This window comes from Alligator mississippiensis, chromosome 14, assembly GCF_030867095.1.
Source record: "Alligator mississippiensis isolate rAllMis1 chromosome 14, rAllMis1, whole genome shotgun sequence".
In the NCBI taxonomy this organism is placed as follows: domain Eukaryota; kingdom Metazoa; phylum Chordata; order Crocodylia; family Alligatoridae; genus Alligator; species Alligator mississippiensis.
The window spans coordinates 5,898,190-5,918,271 of NC_081837.1; the positions used below are offsets into that span (position 1 = coordinate 5,898,190).

At 49.3% G+C, this 20,082-nt stretch overlaps 1 protein-coding gene across 3 annotated transcripts in view; it reads right to left on the reverse strand.

The window, feature by feature from the left end:
- Nucleotides 1-20,082, reverse strand: part of HNF1B (HNF1 homeobox B) — a 49,612-nt gene that overhangs the window by 15,374 nt on the left and 14,156 nt on the right. For 2 of the 3 annotated variants that reach the window (XM_014608095.3, XM_014608094.3), the window contains exons 3-5: nt 19,474-19,738; nt 17,945-18,183; nt 236-399 (exon numbers count right to left, since the gene is read on the reverse strand). In XM_014608095.3, the coding sequence (XP_014463581.1) occupies nt 236-399; nt 17,945-18,183; nt 19,474-19,738 (668 nt within the window). The remainder of the gene's footprint in view (nt 1-235; nt 400-17,944; nt 18,184-19,473; nt 19,739-20,082) is intronic. The other variant, XM_014608097.3, reaches the window with a different exon arrangement.

A 20,082-nucleotide genomic window follows, 5' to 3' on the forward strand; every position in this document is an offset into this window, starting at 1 on the left:
TGTGTCAGATTTATTGGCCGGGTTCAGCACGACCTGCCGGGGAAAGCGGGGGTCACAGCCCTGCCTTTGACTCACGGCAGCCCAGATTTTCTTTTTTTTTTAACCCGCCAACCCTACAATGCCTCATTGTTCAGCCGGGGCCTTGTGCTAGGAACTCAAAAACTCTTGTTTGTTTTGCCTGCTGGGCCCTCTTATCTTATCAGCGGTGGAGCGACAATAGGCCAGGTGTACTCACCATTTTACCATCGGGCGAGAGTAAATTGTGGCCTGGGTCCAAGCCTGCTGGAGAAACCTGCTGGAGGACAGATTGGCTGGTGGTCACCATGGCACTGTTCCCATGGTGACTGATTGTCGAGGAGGAAGTGACCTCATTGCTCCCCTGCTGGTTGTATCGGACTCCTGCAAAAACGATTAAGGCCAAGCACAGTGTATTAACAGCCCCCATCCGTGGCATGGTCATAAAGCATTTTTATTCTAGGCACCAAAAAACCCCCCATCATCTTGTGGGCGGAGAAGAAAGGGATGTTTTCGTAGCTTCTTTAATTTAAGAATCAACCCTAACTGCAAGACGCCAGGGAGAAGACGCTTCCGATGCATCGCTGCCAAGGGATGCAGGTACCCCGAGAGCCAGGATAATTTGCTATCTTATTGCTTGGCTTCGGTTCCTGCTCTGAAACGCACCAAGAGATGGAGTCAGAGATGCTGAACATGCCCAACCTGCTGAAGAAGAGCTCTTTGGAGGCAGAGGTCTGGTTTGGGGCTACATCTAACCTCCGTTATCTCCTAACCGGAAGGATGCAACTGGATGGTATGCATCTCCCTCATGCGTCACAGAGATGGGGTATCTAGGTCCCACTCTACTTGAATCCATCCTGGTTGGGATGGAGGGAAAGCTGAGGTTTGGTCCCTCTCTCTAATCACTAATGAAAGCAATGGGAGCAAGGCCACGGGGAAAAGAGCTTGCAGTCACGGTGCTTAGTTCTGTTCAGCTGCATTTTCTGTATTGCTCAGAGCCTGGGGCTGAGAAAGACTCTGTTTTAACTCCTGCTAACTCTTTCATAGACGTTAGGGCTGGAAGAGACCTCGGGAGATCATCGAGTCCAGCCCCCGCATCAAGTCCAGCCTTGGCTTTGACAAGTTCAACCTACTTGGTGTTATAACTAGACATATCTCCTCATTCTGATGGCACTGAAGGTGGGGGGGCACTGAAGGCAAGGCTGTTTATTTGCATATGGTTACCCACCTACAGAAAACGATTATGGTATTTTATAACAGCACTGAAGTCTGAGCTCTGGGAGCAAAGCTGGGGGCAGGGGGTGCTGCATTACGCACAATCCTGTGATGTGTGGCTTTCCAAGCCAGACTCGTAGAAGGTTTCCATCTGGCCTTGCATAACTCCAGTTTCTAGAGTTACGGCACAACGTGCCCTCAGCCAGGCCTTAATAACCACACTGGCAATGATTGTTTTCACACTCCTTGAAATGCATCAGTCAGACTGTTGGATGGCTGGCTGGCTGCCCATAATTCATGCATGCTATTTGCACGCATGCATGCAACTCTGGCACGCGCAAAGATGCCAACGAAAGGTAGACGCAAACACAAGCCTCTTATTTTTTAAATAAACATTGCCCTTATTGCATCAGATTACCCCCCAGTTCTCTTGCTCACTGTACCATGTGCTGCACTGGATCAGTGACAGAGAGAACAAAAGAGTCAAGAATATCCCTGTCTGATTGTACTTCATGCAACACATATTTGCTGCCGGGCTAAGGGGAGGCTGAGAGTTGTAAAACTCTTGACGGAGACCTTTTGTGCAAGCTCCACCTTTCCGCGGCGTGTTTACAACCATCTCTCTCCCTCTCCCTGAAACAGTAAAAGCTAGAAAACCACCAAGAGGGAAAGTACACAATGCGTGCTGACAGGCTGGCATGCACCATGGAGTCCAAGGCCTCAGCATTTATGTTACTGTGTCAGTCAACAATACGTCCCCGAGAGGGTAGCAAAAAAAGACAAGCCCCACAGAAGAGGCCAAAGCAAGTCAAGGACTTGCAGGGAGGCACGCAGCAAACCTATGTCATCCTTGAATAACAACTGTGACTACCTCCGACGGCAGATGTGAGGACAGGCCGGGGGAATAGCACAAGAAAAGATGCCAGGGTTGGCTTCCCAGACTCCACCAGGCCCAGAGATTTGGTGTCATGAGAAACATTTTTGATTGCAGAACTGGTCAGAAGAGCAAGGTGGTGGAACGACAGCTTTTCTTTATCTACACCATGGCCAGCAGCAGTGCAAGATTCAACCACCGCGCGCTGCCCTTGACCCACCTGGCCATGGTGGGACAACCTCCCTGGGCAGGAGAGGCCAGATTAAACCTGATCTGATCCACTGTGTCTTCATGCATCTTCTCTGCCCAGCAGTAAGTGGAAGGTAAACCACAAGACTTCAGTAGTTCATTCACAGCTCAATTGCTCTGCCCTATATTCCACCTAGTGCAGGATGGAGAAGACATCCAAAATAGTTACCATCAGCTGACACATACTAAGACACTCCCTTTCCCCCCTTAATTCAGTATGGCCATTTCATCTGTCCACACCTTACGTCAGTTCAGCTCTTGGTCTCACTGGCCCTGATTTTGATGCAAGATCTCTGCAGCCAAATCCTCCTGCCTATTAGGAGCACTGATGACTTCAGTAGAGGCTGCGGGGTGGCATGGGTCCCTCATTTTGGAGCCAATTACATGGTCAGAGGACTCCCATGCCCGTGCCCTTTAGGCTGGCAGCCAGAGCTCTCTGCTGGGACAGCTGTCAAATACAATCATTTGGGTTTTTGTGACATGGACACTCTTCCCATTACAACCAAGCAGGAGACCTTCCTCCCGGGCCCAACTCACGTAAGCTACAACTTCATAAAGCTCCTTGGTTCCTCGCAACATCCAGCCATCGAGGACTCTTCGAACTGCGTTACGAATTGTCTTGTACTTCTCAACTCAGTCCCGAGATGCTTAAAATTAACAGATCGTTACAGGGACGTGAAAGAATGAGTCCCAAATGCAAGGCCCTTAAAGTTTAATGGAATGAATGACCCAGTCCGGAGAGACCACCACTCTTCAATATAAATTTACTTAGTTTGACTGAAAAAGCCCTGCGTTGATAACCATACGATCTGCCATGTATCATGGGAAAGCATCTATAGATCACAAATAATTAACTGAGGGAGCCCACTGGAAACAAAAGCTTCTTTTTTACGAGGCTGCCTTGACAAATGTGGCCTAAAAGCCATTTATTATAAGAAGCCAAGCGCCGCATATACCGGTCAGGTTTAACTAACTTTTCCGGGAGATCGAAGTGGCTGCCTTTGAAAGGAGCAGGGCTAAGAGCCCAGGAGCCTGAAATCCTTTAATGTTTCACAGACCCAATACAACATGGACAGCAGACGTGCCACTGCTTCATCATTCTGCCTGGCTCTTCGCCTGGCTGAGAAATGCTTCAAAATGGGGTTTTATCTCCATGCCCCCTTCCATTCCTAGCCTATCAGCTGGGACTGGCAATAACATTACTAACTAATGCCATCTTCTATATAGGTTCCCATCCTTTGAGAAACTCAACTGAAGCCACCAGTTCCTTGATACACCACACAACCTTCAGATAACGTTTTTCATCCCCAAACATCCTATGTCCTTCTGCCTACACCACTTAACCCCCAGTCCCGTGATCATCCAGCCCCTCGGTAACCTCCTATTCTTCATTTGTAAGGAATCTTGTGTTTTGGCACAAGAGTCCTTAAAAATGACAATAAAGATGTCCTTTAAAAAGGACAACCCGGGTCCTTGTTTCACCCGAGGAGAGGACGGCTCAAGGGTTTGCTCAGTCCAAAGTGACCAGGTGAAAGTTTTGCTGAGTAACCTTGTAAGGACGGGATGATCATTAATGGTCCCTTTTGACTTTAAAATCTACGATTCTGTAGTGGTAAAAGACAGACAGTCAATTATAATGGAGTCTAAGGATTTCACCGGGCAATTTCCACCTGCAGGCTTCCTAAGCGAGGAGCTGATAAGCACACCCACCTACCCCTGAGATGCAGGGAGAATCCGCTGTATGACTACCCATGCCACTGCACAACAAACTAACCATAGGACAACCATGGAAAAGGCTTTCTCCTTTTCACCATCAGCTGGATAAACATGTCGAACAGTTAGCAATCCTCCCATGATCTCTGGCTCCCGGTCATTTCCCAGCAAACCTTCTCATCCCTGATAATGAAAGAATGTCCTTTGGCAGGTGGACATTTGCCAGGGTAAGTGAGCGACTCAGCCACGAACTGGGTAAACATTACTCAACCCCAGAGCTGTCACACACATTCTTATCCTGTATTTCTAACCTCATGCAAAGTGTATTCCGATTCCTGTCGGGTCACAAAATCTGAAACATTATTTAAACAACGGAAGAGGAGATAACACCAAGACGAGAAGTTTCATTTTAAAAGATATATCAATTCATCGCCGGTTCCTACCGCCTTGAGCATGAAGCAAAACTATGCCCGACTCCCATCGAATTTCCTAGGGATGAAACCAATGACATTGCACAGAGATGCAATAGGATTCTCTATTCTCAAAACTGACAGATTTTATAGGGAGAAAGCCTTTCTACAGGCTTTTCAAGCAGCACCATGAAGCAGTGAGGTTAGCTTATCCCCTGTTTTTCAATCTCTATTAAATTCAGTAAACTTTCTAGAACAACTAAAGTCCACTATAAACACAAAATCACAATATTTCCAACTGTTAGTGCTCCCAAGTCAGGAGTCAATTCCTCTAGAAACATAAGATTCACCCTACAAAGCATGCAATTTTTCAAAATTATCTATGATATAATTATATATAATGCTATATTTTTTATGTGCCGCCTAGCTTTGGAGCCCTTGCAGCCTCCACTTTGTCAATTTTATCCCCGCAACTCTAAGGGCAAGAAATTTGCTGTTTTGCAACCAAAAGCTGAGCATTTCCGCTTATCCCAGGACTCCAGATGCAGAGATGTCAAGAAAAAAATCCAAAATCCTGAGGCTCTCGACAAAGATCACAGGTCGGTAACATGCCCCGGAAACCCACTGGTGAGAAGAAGCATGGCAGTCTCAGGGTTCAGGCTTGGTAGCGCTTGTCAAACTAGGTTAAAGGGAGAAGTTTTGCTGTTACTACCAACCAGGAGATTGAGCTGGGCAAAGAACAGTGCCATAATGAGGGTGCTGGTGGAGGAAATGCTATCGTTAGCGGTATATTCCTACCCCCTGCTCACACGCAAACCCCGGCAATAGGGCAATGAAGCTCCTGTAGCTCCTCTCAGGTATCCCAGAGACAAAAGACCCGAGGGGCAGCTGTGAGAAGATGCCTTTAGGGTGGCTTCATAGAAATATAGAAAAAGAGGGGTGGCAGGGACCTCAGGATGTCACAACTAGTCCAACCCTCATACACCAAACCAAGCAGGACCAGCCCCAACTACATCATCCCAGCCAAGGTTTTGTCTAGCCAGATCTTAAAAACCTCCAAGGATGCAGAGTCCAGCACCTCTCTGGGTAACCTGTGCCAGTGTTTTACTACTCTCCTAGTGAGAAAATTCTTCCTAGTATCCAACCTAAACTTCCCTTGCTGCAACGAGCCCATTGCTCCTTGTTCTCTCATCTGCCACCACTGAGAGCAGTTCAGCTCCATCCTCTTTTGAACCCCCCTGCAGGGAGTTGAAGGCTGCTATTAAATCTCCTCTCACTCTTCTCTCTCTAGACTAAATAACCCCAGTTCCCTCAGTCTCTCCTCCTAAGTCATGCCCCTCAGTCCCTGAACCATTTTCACTCTCTCCAATTTGTCCACATCCTTTCTGTAGTGGGGGGTCCAAAACTGAATTCACCACTTCATTTCTGGGTTTGGTGTATGAGAGTAGGAGCAGGTGGGCTGGCCGTGCTTGGGAGCATCCCTCCTCCAGAGCACTGCCTGTCAGTGGACCTGCACCCTTGAAGTCCATGCAGTCAGACCAGCATACTGTGTAGTCTAGTGGTCTAAACACAGAGCCTAGACAACAAGCCAACCTTGGGTCTTAGCTATCTTCAAAGTCTTCAAGAAGTCACCCAACTATCCTGCCTTGGATCTCTCCATGCATACAATGGAATCATTATCATGCACAGCTAACTGCGAGCTAAGCAAACATTTGGCCAAATTAAAACAATTAACATTTGCAAACCATTAGGATTCTAGTGCTAGGTAGTATGGGCTAGGTATTATGCCAGTTGCAAACAGGATCCCTGGGCTATCAAAACCAGCTTTACTTTCAGCACCAGACAGCACTCAGAAATTTTACATCAGAAGACACACGGAGCTCTTGGCCCCGTTAGTATAAGAAGCCCATTACATGATAGCCACCTTCATGCATTTTTCCTCAGGCTGCCACCCAGCACATAATTCTTTCCCCAGACCCACTCACCGAACCACCATCTTCTCCTCATTTGAAACCACATTAAAAAAAAGAAGAAAAAAGCCCCTTTCAGATGGCCCAAGGGAAATACATTTGTAATATATTTTGCACAAATAGTAGAAATAAATCCAAGTGATGTCTTCCCAACCACAGATTTCTCAGTGTACCCAGAATAAGATCTTCCAGAAGGAGCTAGTTTTGGGGATTCTTCAATAGGACCAGAATTTTTGGAGAGACGGCGCTTAAGATTTATTGAAAATCAGGCCTCTTTTTCAGCATCTCACACTGGACAGTCATAAAGTGAGAGCCTACAATCATTTCTGAAAATCCTGTGCTTTCATGACTCCCCCTAGACTGTCAACTGCCCAGGGCAGAGACTTTCTCTGGGGATATGTACTGTCCCATACGGAGCCCCTTACGGGTGTTCAAGGATGCATACGATCCATTGTTTGACAACCCAAAGCTGTCCTGCCATCTTTGGAAATTCAGTCTTGCCTTCAATGAGGAAATCAGATCCTCACTTGCAAAAGTACTTGCTGTTTTTGCCACCAGCACAAAGATTTCCTCTTGCAAGGACCCAGGATAGAGAAAGCTCTCAAAGGTTTTTTACAATACAGTCAGAGTTCACGGTTTATGGAACGGCCGGGTCAGACGGCTATTGAAGACTTGGAGCAATTGTTCACTCTTGCCCCCTTGTAGCTCCACAGCTTGAGGCAGCACCAGTGTAAAGGCATTTATTCCTCTTTAGACTCCCTCCCATCAAACCCGGGCAGCCGACTATGATAGGAACCTGCATATGAATCGCCGTTAATGGGTGTGAATGGATAGCTCAGGCTTTTTAAGGCTGCTTTACTAGAGCTACAGCCATAATATAAAAGTCTGTTTATTGGACCTAGCTTTTGTTTTGGCCGCTAAGTTGCACAGCCTGTGAAATGTTTTATTGGCTTTGCCCTGTTTTCTAGGCAAGCTAGCCCAGCATCAGCGACAGTCCTAGCCCAATCCTGAGACGGTCAGCTCCTGACCTTCTAAATATCAGCCTCAGTCTGCGGTTTAAGAGGCAGATTCTTCCTGCACACGTATTGAGACAGGGAAAGCACCTACTCCTAGGAGCTCACAATAACTTGGAAGATTCCCAGTGCTGCCAAGGTTAGGGTATGATGCGGTGTGTGGTCACTACCTAGTCAGTGGTGACCAAGGGGTTAACTTACACGTGCTCACACACACACACCTACCCATCCCATCACACAGATGTTCATGGGAAGTGTTGCACATGTGGCTGTTTACGAGCTACAGGTAGGCTTCTCACCTAGGACCACAGGACTGGACTGATCCCCGAGGTGGGGAGTTTTCCTGCCCAATGCAGTTCACTGAGAACCAGACTGAAATTTGTCCTGGTGCTCGGAATCCTCTGGGTGAAGCAGGGGCGAGAGCAGGGTGGGCAATGAAACATGGAGCTCTTGTCTTCAGATTTTCCCATAAACAATCCAGGTGCTACAGATGCCCAAGAACCTGCAGCCAAGAGGAGACCATCCAAATGAGCGGTGACAGTGCCCAGGTTATTCTCCATTCCTGGCCAGTCCTGTGCTTTCCTATCCCAGGCAAAGAAGTAGCATAAAATCGTATCTGCCTCCAGTTGAAGGGCAGATCTTGCCTCCCTTCTTTCCTTGCTTCTTGTGGGCATACAAAACTTTTGCGGGAAGCAAAAAGGCCATGGTTCTGATATGCAATCAATCCAGTAGGCAGGGCAAAATGGCTCTGTAGTCTCCAGACTTGCCTGCTACTGTGGCAATGAGGGGACCGAAGGGTGGAAGAGCAGGGTTTTGGGGTAGGTGCCAGTATGGACTTGCCAACTTAAATCCACCCTCCTGCCCCACACCCCTCAAGAGATGCCCAGTGTGCCCAGGAACCATGGCCTTGTAATATCAGCAGGACATGAGCACAGAGGTCAGCTCTTCAGGCATCACAGGGATCCCACTCTCTGCTTTCCCCTAGACACCCAGCACAGAAAAATGCAGCCCAGTGCTGTTCCCCTGTAGTTACTCCCCTTGTTAAATTTTACATCCCCCTGGCCCGAAGGCAGCCCTCCAGTGGGCTGCTCCATTATGTGTATTCCACAGAGCTTCCTCCTGAATGACCTCTTTGATCCAAGGGATGCAAATTTTAACAGAGTGGCTCACTGCAAATGTCTCCTGCCTAAGTTAGAGCCCTACAAAGAGCCCGATTCAATCCCCACCCATGGCAGTCAACAAGAAAGTCCCTCTGTAAGCTGTCCCAGGGGTTGGATCAGGCCTGATGGAGCTGGTCTCATCCTTGCCTGAGGTCTGATCTTGAAAAAACATCAGTGACAGCTGGGCCTAGCGTCATTTATTCCAAGAGTGAGGACTGTAAATGTCACAGCTCCCTCTACTCGGCTATATATTCTTAGTGCAAGGCTGGTTAAAATGGCCAGGAAAACGGATGTCCCATGGCTCTACTACAGCCCCCTTTACTACAGATCAAAAAAGCCCCTGTCCTTTGGATTAACGGTGATCTGGAAATCATCTCCCACTGACAGCCCGGTGCCCTTGCCCCATCAGAGCTGTTGCCCTGTGCCAGGAACCTCTTGTGGGTTTCCTTGTCACCCATCAGAGCTGGACACTTGCAATAATAGCGTGAGTCTTATTTCTTTCATCTGGCTTATTATAGCTCTGTATTGGTTTTACCATTTGCTACCAGCGCCGTGCTGTTGTCATGCTAAATACATGCTAAAAACAGTGCTGGATCAGCCCTCTAGAGACCATCCAGTCCTGTTCGAGGCAGGATCTCTCTTAAAATAAATTAGACCTATATCCAGTTGGTAAGTAGCAACGGCTGGTGCATACAAAGGGCAAGGACTTCATCACTACAAGCTTCTGGCATCACTGTGCTGCCTCAAATTCCTCATTCATGGGCAGTAATCACAGCCTCGGATGCCCATCAGCTCTTGCTGTAGGGTGTACACATGCAGAGCCAGTTAGTAGACCAGGCTCACAACCCAAAACATCTAAGGGCATAACAACCCTGTTACTGCTCAACTTTCAATGACAGGCTTCCATCTCTCCTTCTCCCACATCCAAAAGGAGAAGAAAACACATTGCTTAAGTTGGAAGAAAGAGCACAGAATGAATATCTCAAAAGTCCTTCGTTTTTCCTTTGGCAGGGCAGAACTGGCCTGGGGACTTGGTTCCTTCATAATTAAATAGCCAGATTGATATGATTTGCTTCCAAATGCTGCACAATTATTTCCCACCCTCCCCATCTCCTGAGCTGGGGAAATGACAAACGTCCAGTTTCAGCTGCAAGTGATTTTTTATGAGCAACTTATAAACCCTGAAAATGCAGTTTACAATGCACAGGCTGACACCACTAGAATGCACTTGTGTTTGAAGCTTTACAGGCTTCCCAACAAAACCCCCCGTGAGCTACAGGTGGTGATGACTGGACTCCAGAGCTGACAGCCAAGAAGCCTTGATGGAAAAATGCACTAAATCTAGGGTGTAGCCACCTTGACTGTCACGGACACAACAGCTAAATATTTTCAAGAGTCAAGGAGCTGCAGAGATGGGATCGGTTAACAGGAAAGATTTCATTTTGCTTTTCAGATACGTCTCTCAGAGATGTAGGTAGCCTTCTACATCCCTCATAGTCAGCAGCCCTGCTTCCAGCTCCCTCCTGGCTTGAGCCGGATGGTGAAGAGACCTTCCTCCTTTCAAACTTGCAGTTCCACAGTGAATGAAGCAAAGTACGATTTGGCTTTTTGGGCTGCCACTCAAAATGTCTCGAAAGTGTTAATCTGGCTAAGTTATACAGGGCATAGTTTATACCCATTATAAACCTGTTTATTGGGACTGGCCCCTCCCCTTCTGCTGGTGTCATAAAGTCCTAATTACCCCCAATAAAGCCAGAAAAGCTCCTAACAGCACACTGTACTGACATAGCAGGACCATGAACAGAACAGTAAAATATTGCAACAAGCAGGATTTTTATAGTGCCACAATGCAGCTCAGTTTGATGCATTAGTGGGATACAGGGCCAAATCCTCAATTGTTATAACTTGACTTAGCTGTATTGCAAAAGGTGCTGATTTATACTCAGCTGAGAATACTAAGAGCTGTCTGTGAAAGTCGATTCACTTGGTTGACTGCAGTTGCACACACACACCTTTCCCTAAGGCTGCCGACCGATCACCAACCGTCCTCCCACAGCTTACAGGGATTCAAGTAGGCAAGAGACATCACAATCACAGCAGTTTTAAAGTTACTGAGCTCATTCTTCATTGAATCATTTCTGACCTGAAAACTCACATCCAAAGAAAGGGACCAAGAGGAGAGATTTAGGTAAGAAGTCTATACCAGTCTTAGAAGATCTGACCATAGTCAATTGAAGTCTATGAAAAGGTGCCCATAGGTTTTGGGCTGGGCCCAGAGTGAACAGGTACCTTGGACAGATATCCTGGCATGTGCAGCTCAATGTTTTCAGGGCAATCCTCATTACACTCTAATCACTGGCTTCATGTGATTTGAGACATGTCACTCACTGCAAATGGGATAGGAAATGCACCTTTGAGCCCACGTACTCCTCCACAAAAACCACGGTTTGCTCCTGTTTGGTAGGACTTCCTGCCCATCGCTACACATTGCCATTCAAACCCTTCTGCCCGCTCCTGCTTTTCCAACAAAACGAAGGGGTCGATAGCCTCAGCACTCATTGCTACAGGGGAGCCTCAAGCATGGGAAACTTTCAGAAGCCACATCCTGGAGATTCAGCTGAGACAACACCACAGAGCGGCTTCTTCCTCTTCCCCCGTCACCTCCTCCACCCGCTCCTTAGAGAAATGGCTATAATCCTTATTTGCATGGTCCTATATTCCTCTTATTCAGGGAGATACATTTAGGAACACCCAAACCCAGAGGGGATTAATGGATCTGGGGTTCACTGCCACATTGCAACCCTCTGCCCAGCTGGGTTATTGTTGTAAAATCTCAGCCTCATTCAAGCCAACGGGAATTCTGCCACTGACTTCAGCTGAGCCAGGATTTGCCCTCAAGGTCCAATTCACTACATCTGCAAGCAGCACCATCGGAGAGTTCAATGCACAGGGTTGTCTGAAGCCTGCAGAGAGCCCAATCCTAGGTGGGCACTAGAAAAAAAACACTACCTGCACGAGAGCAGGACAGAAATTGGAAGTGACTGGCGTTCTGGAAGATTCATGTTGTGGACAAGACCAAGAGGCATCAAAGACTCAAGCTATTGCCCCTCCATATCAGAGGTGAGCAACGGGTAGCTAACAGTTGCCTGTTAGCGCCCCTCTACCTTGGCTTCCCAGCGTGGTGCATAGCAGACTCTGCGTTCCTAAAAAGCCGGTCTGAGCGGGCTGGTCTTAGCCAGAACTCTGCAATCGGTGACACACACGTGCCTGTTCTGCCTGCTTCCAGGTAGCCGCTCGAACGGGACACGGTTGCCTCATTTGTAAGTAGACACACCTTTACCCGGGAAACAGGGCTTGCCTTGTTCCTTTGTATGCAAACCCCAGTTTGCCCGGGCTATCACGGGGAAGCCGGCTGCCCGAGCTTGGAGCTCCATGTCAGTTAATCTCATCAATATCCTGATTGTTTTCGGGACCCTTGAAGATAAAAATGGCATAAACCAGAGCCTATGGGATGGCATTGAGTTAACAAGATAAAACACAGGCTGACCTTCAAATCAAACAGACAATTGAGATCACTGATAAATGCTCTATGGGAAGGCAAAAGTCCAGGGATTTAAAAGCCCCTTAAACCGGCTTTAATGTAGCCACCTCCAAATACTTAAAGAATAAGGCTAAGGACTGGATGGAGGGCTACCCAAGGGTTTCAAGTTTTTATTCTGATATTTATAAAGGTGGCCGGCATTCATCATGTCTCTTCAGAGCTCCCAATTCATCCATTCAGGAATAAAAACATCCCACTTTTTAACCAAGCTTCCATTGATATGGGTGTCAATAAAGGAACCATTTTGCAATTGCCCCATAACAAACAATGCTGCACGTATAAATAAATGAATAATTTTACAACAGCCCCATAAATTCAGGTCCTATTGTTGTGTGTCTATAGAAGGCACTTGGGGGCGGGGGGAGATGGCAAGGAGGAGGATAGGAAGTGGGCGCTAGTGCCGTGTCTCAGGCATGCCATTAAGCTGTTAAGGCATTTAGTGCTCCAGACAACCCCCTCACATGGTGCAAGGGCAGTTCACATCCCAGCATGGACAGTCGCTGGCGTGGTCAGTGAGACGGCTGGGACTGGGAGCCACCAGCCAATTGCAATGGGTCCGTTCATTCAGGGCAGGCCTTAGTATGTAGTCATTAAAAATGCCGGAGAAGAAGCCATTAACCAGTCATCCAGGGGCTCCTTATCCATGATCCTACTGGTACCAGTTAGCAAAAGAGGCTCGAACCAGAGCCCTGAAACCAGCAGTCCGCACATTTCAGGAAAGAATGGGAGGAGAAAATGGCTTGTGAGGCTTGAGACCCTGGATCTGAAGCTGCCTGTAAGATTAGGCCAGTGATGGTGGCTCACTGGTGGAAAGGGACCTGTTGTCTGGATCTGGTATGATCCGAGTTTCTCCCACAGCCAAAATCTCACAGGAACATCCCGGGAAGTTAGGAAGCTGGTGAACATGAGCCTGAGCCTTGCCTTGGCCCAACCTCAAACCCTCTCCCTGTCTGGGGTCTGCCTCCAGAGCCACATGGCTGGACATGGCCTGCCCCCTCCATACCAGTCTCTGGTCAATCACCAGCACTAGTCGAGGCCCCACAAGCACAGGCCTGGGTGTTACGAGATGGCCCCTCCTCCCCAGCTGAGCCTCCTGCGGGGGGTCTTTGCAAGAGGTAATTATTCTCCTGGTGATCAAGACCATTCCTAATGCCCCCCCACCAAGTCAGACTTCCCCTCCCTATGCCAGGCACCCGGCACTCCCATCTCGATATCGTGCGCTGCATATCTCATCCCTACCCTGTTCTCGGGAGCGGGTATGAAAGTATGTCAAGAATCCTGCTCTCTGGAGAGACTGGGTGGCTTTTGCAGACAGCAGGGTCCTTCAGCAGTGCCAGAAAGCCTGTGCCCGCGACCCGCAGCTGGCCTTATTCATATCCCGTGCCCGTTTCCACCTCCTTTAAGAATCTAATCAATGTGAGCACCAGTCTCCAGCAAATTCAACTGGTTCCCGCCACCCAGCCCTCATGACCTTTGCAGAGGGGTCTTTCTCCAATTGAGGAGCCATATCAGAGACAGCCATCACTCCTGGCCAGCTGAAAAGAAGCCTGAGAATAGGCTGTCACTGGGGCCTATACCCAGGGACAGCTCCTGCTGACTGAGTCTAGTGCTAGGAAAATAAAGGCCCAGCCTTAACGGCCTTCCAGCCTCAAGATAAATGAACATGTTACTGTAATTGCAGTCCCCCTAATAGAAGAAAACAAAGGATGTCATGGGGCGACCCAATGCAGGCTGGAAGGATGAGGATACATCAAAGGCAACAAGGCTCGTTCAAAGCCCCAGCTTAATTGTCAATTAAGCATGCATAAGGAGGACAATGCCATGACAACGCGGGGCTGCATGCTGGTGCATTATTGTAAAGCCAGGAGGAGAACACTGAAAACAGCTGATTTTGCTGACAATGTGCTTGTAGGGCACCTTGTAAGCAATCAGCCTATGACAGAAGGGCAAACTTCTTGCCTGTCATTCCCATTGTGTGGGACATTCCAGGGTTAGGGTCACATTTTGGTCATCATGTACTTGCTGTATGTGGAATGGATACGCTCCTGCTGAACTCCACGACTTCTATAGGGATGGCCAATAGTCCTCGTCCCCAGCAAGCCTGCTTTCACAAGCACATCCCTGCCATACTTCCAGGACCCACGTAGCTTTTATACTGCCTAGACCCCAACTACACTTATGTTCTAAAGTACACAGCCCAAACTCTTCTCTCATTGCACGGATGCAAATCCAAACCAACTCTTTTAGCTTTGGTGGATTTACCCCAGGGCACAGTTTGGTTGCATGCCATCTTGCATGGTTGTAGAGCCCTCCTTAAGAAGGGTCTGATTTTAGAAGAGGCAGATCATTTGTACGCGTCGCCCACTCTGAGACGCCTATCTGCACCTAGAGCTCCAACTGGGCTTGCAGGGGAAGATACATCACAATGATAAATGCATCAAATTAAACATTTAGCTCTGGCCACAAATGCTGGAGGCCTGTTTCAGAGAGGAATCAAATTCATTCCTATTTGAAAAGCACACCAAGATCCTTGGATGGGAAGCACTCACAAGCATCTGTCCCATTTGTTCGGACAGGTGACAAAGTGACCTGGCCGAACGAGTCCAGCTCAGCAAAAAATATCTATCAAAGCGCTACTTCAGTTGATTCAGCGCTGAATAGAGAGAGATGCAAACAGGAACTGTGTGGGTTTAAGCTGCTCAGGAGTGGGCTGGATACAGCAGCTTCAAACTTCCCTTCTCTGATACTTCCCTTTCCACCTCTCTCCAACTCTAGTCCCCTTGTTCATTCTGTGAGGCCTTTGTCTAAAATCCAGCTGCTCAACTACAGTATCCTCACAGAGGCATACAAGTCTGGCACTAAAGGATTCTTTCCCCTCTGCTAATACCAACACCCAGAGCCATGACTAGAGCTACTAGTCTTGGCAGCTATGAGCCATAATGTAGCAGGGCTTCACACCTGATGGATAGCTGCAGCATCCACAGTTTTGAATGTACCAGCAGCTCCCAGTCAGCTGGAGGCTTTGCAGCAGGGATGGATGGAAAAGCCACGGGAGGCTGGCACAGAGCAGCATCAAGTTATGGTCTGCAGCCTCTCAGCTATGGGGAGAGAAGGACTTTCAGTGCAAGCTCGTGCCCAGTGCCACCTCTGGTCTTCATTCTTTCACTAGCCACAGCTGGAATTTCAATGATGGAGCTAGAATAGTGTCTTGGGGTATATATGGCCCCTTAGCTCATTCCCCAGCTACAGAGACAGTTCCTCATCCAGCTGAAGCGGTCTGTAAGTACCTGGAGGCCAGGGACCAATTTTACTACCAGCAGCATGAGAACTCGGACAAGCAGCCCCATCCTTTGATCTTTGCCCCCATCAGCTGGCCCCTTCATCCGAACCTCAGACTGGAAACTCTCCAAGGCCAGGATGTGCATGTCAACGAGAAACCGCCACTCTGGTGGCTCTATATAGAGAGGGCTTTCCAAGACACAGGTTGGCTTCATCCCCCTCCCCACCCCATTCCAGATGGATTTGGGATGGCTCTGATCTGATTGTCTCCCTTCCATAAATAAAAAAAAAAGGAAAAGAGAAGAGGCCACTGCATTGCTCTGTGACCCATCAAGCCAGGCCATCCATGGGAGCTGGTGACCCCACAGTGACCCTCCTGCGACCCTGGGGCTTGTCAGAAAGCGGCCCTCTTTTGTGTGCCGCTGGAGCTTGCTGACTTTGGTGTGCAGATTACAGGTACAATGACAATGGGGATTGTTTTCCCGACAATGCCCCACACCACTGCTCAAGCCCAGGCCCTCTCTGATTAGCTTCCACTCTCTTAGGAGCTGGGTCTTTTCCAGTCCTCTCTCCCTCCCCTCCACTGCCCAGAACTGCAGTTGGGATTTGCTCGTTTGGCTTAGGCAATGTGGGTCCTTCCCTTTCTCTGCCAGTCTCTCATTAATATGGAATGCAGGCCCAGGAACGCATGCAATTCCTAAAGGGGAAAGAGCTGAGAGATCGCTGTCCCAGTGCCTTCCTCCTCCAGTCCAGAGCATCCCTTGGAGTGAGGAGCTCTGTTTCCTGAATAATGTTCCCCTGGCTTATAGGAAAGAGGGGAATGTGGGCACTGACACCTGTCTTTAATGGTGGAATGGGCCCATGAGTGACAACAACCAACCAACCAACCAGTCCCCTAGACCAGTCAGCTCAGAGCAAAGCACCCTAGACACCCTCTCTCTTTCTGGGCTGGGGGTAGAGATGCACAGTTCTGTTTTCTGCTGGGACCCAGAGTAGGAGTCCATGCGCCCCTTCCTTCCACATCTCCCGTTCTTGGCCTGCAGAAATGCCACCGTGGCAGGGGGTGGTACGAACTCACCCCAGACTGTCACTTGCACTGTCCTTTAAGGACAAAGCTATGCATCTGGCAATGCTTTGCTCTCCTCAGGTGAAAAAAGCACCTCGGGGGCTAACCCCATGTGCCCCTGGTTTCCCATGCACACCCAGCTCAGTCCTGGAAGGCCAAGGTGTTCTAGCAATGGCAGCCTGGCCAACAGGGCAGAGTCAGGCTCAAATGCTCTCCTTTCTGCCTAGCACACAGCCATGCCCACTGCTGTATCCACCATCCTCCTCCACGGCTTTTCCCCTCCATCAGCGTGCAAGCTGCACTCGCTCTCACACACACATGGCAGCCTGGGTCACTGCCAGGCATGCTCCACTGACATTGCTGCTGCGTGGGCTGGGGGTCAAAACCTGCTCACAGGACACCCTCACCCCAACTTCACTCTCCGTCCTCCTGCCATGACACAGACTTCACAAACCAGTGCCCATGCAGCAAAGCCTAGAGCCTCTATCCTATCCAGGCATGGGGCTTGGCCTGCAGATTGCTCATCCCAGGCCCACAGCCTCAGGAGCTATGTTTCAAGGTAACACAACAGATTAAATTCCCCACTCCTACCACTATCAGTCCATTGATTTTCCTGGGTTTTTCCTGATTCCACAGAAGAGCCCCTGGCAGCTCCACATGATAAAAGGTCTCTGCCCTGCCCATTTCTCTTTCTACTGCAGCCGCTGCGTGGGATCTGCTTAATCAAACTGGTCAGAAGCAAAGGGAAGCCCTGCCCCTGTTGAAATCCAACCTGCATTATCAGATAAATCAATACACAAGAGTCAGACCTTGCTCTTATCTGCCACCTTCATGTTTGCATTACACCAGCACCCACAAGTTGCACATACGATCAGGGAGATTCCCACACATTGTAAGAGGGGCAGAGCCTGCTCCATACAGCTGACAAGCTAAAGGGATGAGAGTAGCAGAAGTCCAAACTGAGAATAATGAAGTCCAGTTGTTCCCCATGTTACAGATGGAGAACTGAAGCCCAGAAAGATTCAGTGGCCAGCCTGAGACACCAAGCAGTTGGTGGCACTAAGCCACCCCAGAATTATCCCAATACCTTAACCCCGAGGCTGTGAGTCTGGAGACAAGGAGATTATGGACACACATGCACACACAAGACAACCGTTTTCAAATATCTCACAGACTGCAATAATGAAGATGAAGAAACATTGTTCTCTTGTACCACACAGGACAGGACAGGAGTCTGCGGGTCTAAACTACAGCCTGTGGTCATCTAGATTAAATCTAAGGGAAAACCCAAGCACCGGGGAGAAGGGACAAGCTGCCTACGGCAGAGCTGCTTCATGCCCACAGTCTGTTTGGGCTGGGTTGGAAAGGGGCTGGCTTACCTGACATTTTGCTGGGCGGCGAGGAGCTGGGCTGGGTGTGGTGGGGCGAGCTGTGGGAGAGCAGGAGGTTCATACTGTGCGGCTGGCCCGTGCTGTAGGCGTCCATGGCCAGCTTCTGACGAAAGGCCTCCTCTTTCCGCCGGTTTGCAAACCAGTTGTAGACGCGAACCTCGGTCACCAGGTTGGAACCCAGCCCATGCGCTTTGGAAGGGGACACCCCACGCTGGAGGCACTCTGCCCTGCGGGGAAGAGGACGACACTTTGGAACAGGGTGCTATGCCCAAACACCGTCACCACACAGCCCAGCACCGCCAGAGCACATGTCTAGGTGCCAGTCAATCTGGCTCCATGCCACCCCATGAGTGAGGTAAGATTGGAACAGCCCCATTTTACCCAAGGGGAAACTGAGGCAGAAAGGAAAAGGTAACATGGTTATGGCCCCACAAAGCATTGGTGGCAGAGCAGCCAGCTCAACCTCTCTTCCGTGGAGGTGACCTACACACCTCCTCTAACACAGATATGGAAATGGCCTGCCCAGCACGGCAGTTTCTGAACACTTCACAGGCCTCAATGTTTTTATCCTCACAAGCCCTGCTCCTGGAGGGGGAAGCACTATTCTGTCATCTAATAGATGGAGACCTGAGGCACAAAGTAGGCAAGCAACTTGCCAGAGGTCATAAGGGAAGTTTGTAGCAGAGCAGGGACCAGAATCCAAGTCCCAAACTAATGCTATAACCATTGATCCGGGCTTCCTCAACCTGTGCCTTGTAGTTGCGGTTCCAGTCCAAGGATGCATATAAAATTATGCATTCAAATGCATTCAAGAACCCCAAGAGGGGCTTGGTGTGGCTTTGGGGGTAGATCTGAGCTGCCATCTAGGATGGGGGGGCTGCTCAAACCTAGCCAACTCCTCACTAATCAAGAGTGAGAGAGAGGCACCAAGTCCAGCTGTGCACAGAGGTGCTGCTGGCCTCTGGACAAGCTGGGATGTAGATCCCGACTCTGCAGCCATTACAGGCTTTGCTGGATGGGACCTGCGAGTGCACGCTCCACTCCTAACACGTGAGGACACACAGCGACTTCAGCAGAGTCAGGGTCAGAGATGCACATGCTGGGACCATCTTCCAGATCAGAGCCTCGATCAGCAGAACCCACTCATCCACTCCGACAACGAAACACTAGGCAGAAGGCTAGTCTACATGGTGCCACCTTCTGCCTGATTTCAGAACCACCTCTCTGAAACTCTAGGGAAACCAAACCCTGCAAGCTTTGCAACTCTTTTCCTCCTCCACGGTGGAAGCCAAGAGTGAAGAAGCAGCAGGACGGTGAGGAAGGGAAGAGATGGAACAGCGTCTCCAGGATCACCACCATTTATCAGCAGGTCCTGGCAAGCTCCCTCTCCTACAGCCTAGGACAATAGAGCCGCAGCTCGGTTGGCTCATTTGTTTGTTTTAAACAAAGGCTTTCGACTCTATCGGGAGACAATGGATGGGGGATGCAGCCCGGAGCCAAGCCAGCGCCCGGTTTACCTATTGCATTCCTCCACCAGCGCCTCCCTTTCCTCCTTGCTCGGGTTCTTTTGGCGGTCGTAGGCCTGGTACAAGATTTGTTGCGAGGCAGGCCCCCATTTGAAGCGATTCCGCCGCATCTTCTTGCTGGGGGTTTCAGAGCAGGCGTCGTCAAGCTGCCCCACGCCCTGGCTCTGCTGATTGAACTCTGGAAAGAGAAACAGCAGCTGATCCTGACTGCTTTTGTCTGTCATATTTCCAGAACCCTGGACTGTCTGGTTGAACTCTGAAAGAGAAAGGAGCAAGATTTGATCGGGCCTATAGCCACTGCCACTCAGAAAGGAACCTTCAATCACATGCATATTGTCACATTGCTTCCTCATGCTTGTCTGTCTGTCTCTGCGCCCGCCTGCTGCCTTGTCTTTCCCCGACTGCCAGCTCTCTGGGGCTGGCACCATTTTGCAAGACCCACCATGGGGTTCTGCTGCAGGGCCGGGGCTCCCAGCTGCTTTGCGAAAACAAGCCAGCATGGCTTTTAAACTCTGACCCTTGAATATCAACCCAGTGACTCCTGCTCCTAGCCCTGCTGTGTCTGCTAGGACAGACGTGCACAGTGGTGACAGACCAAGT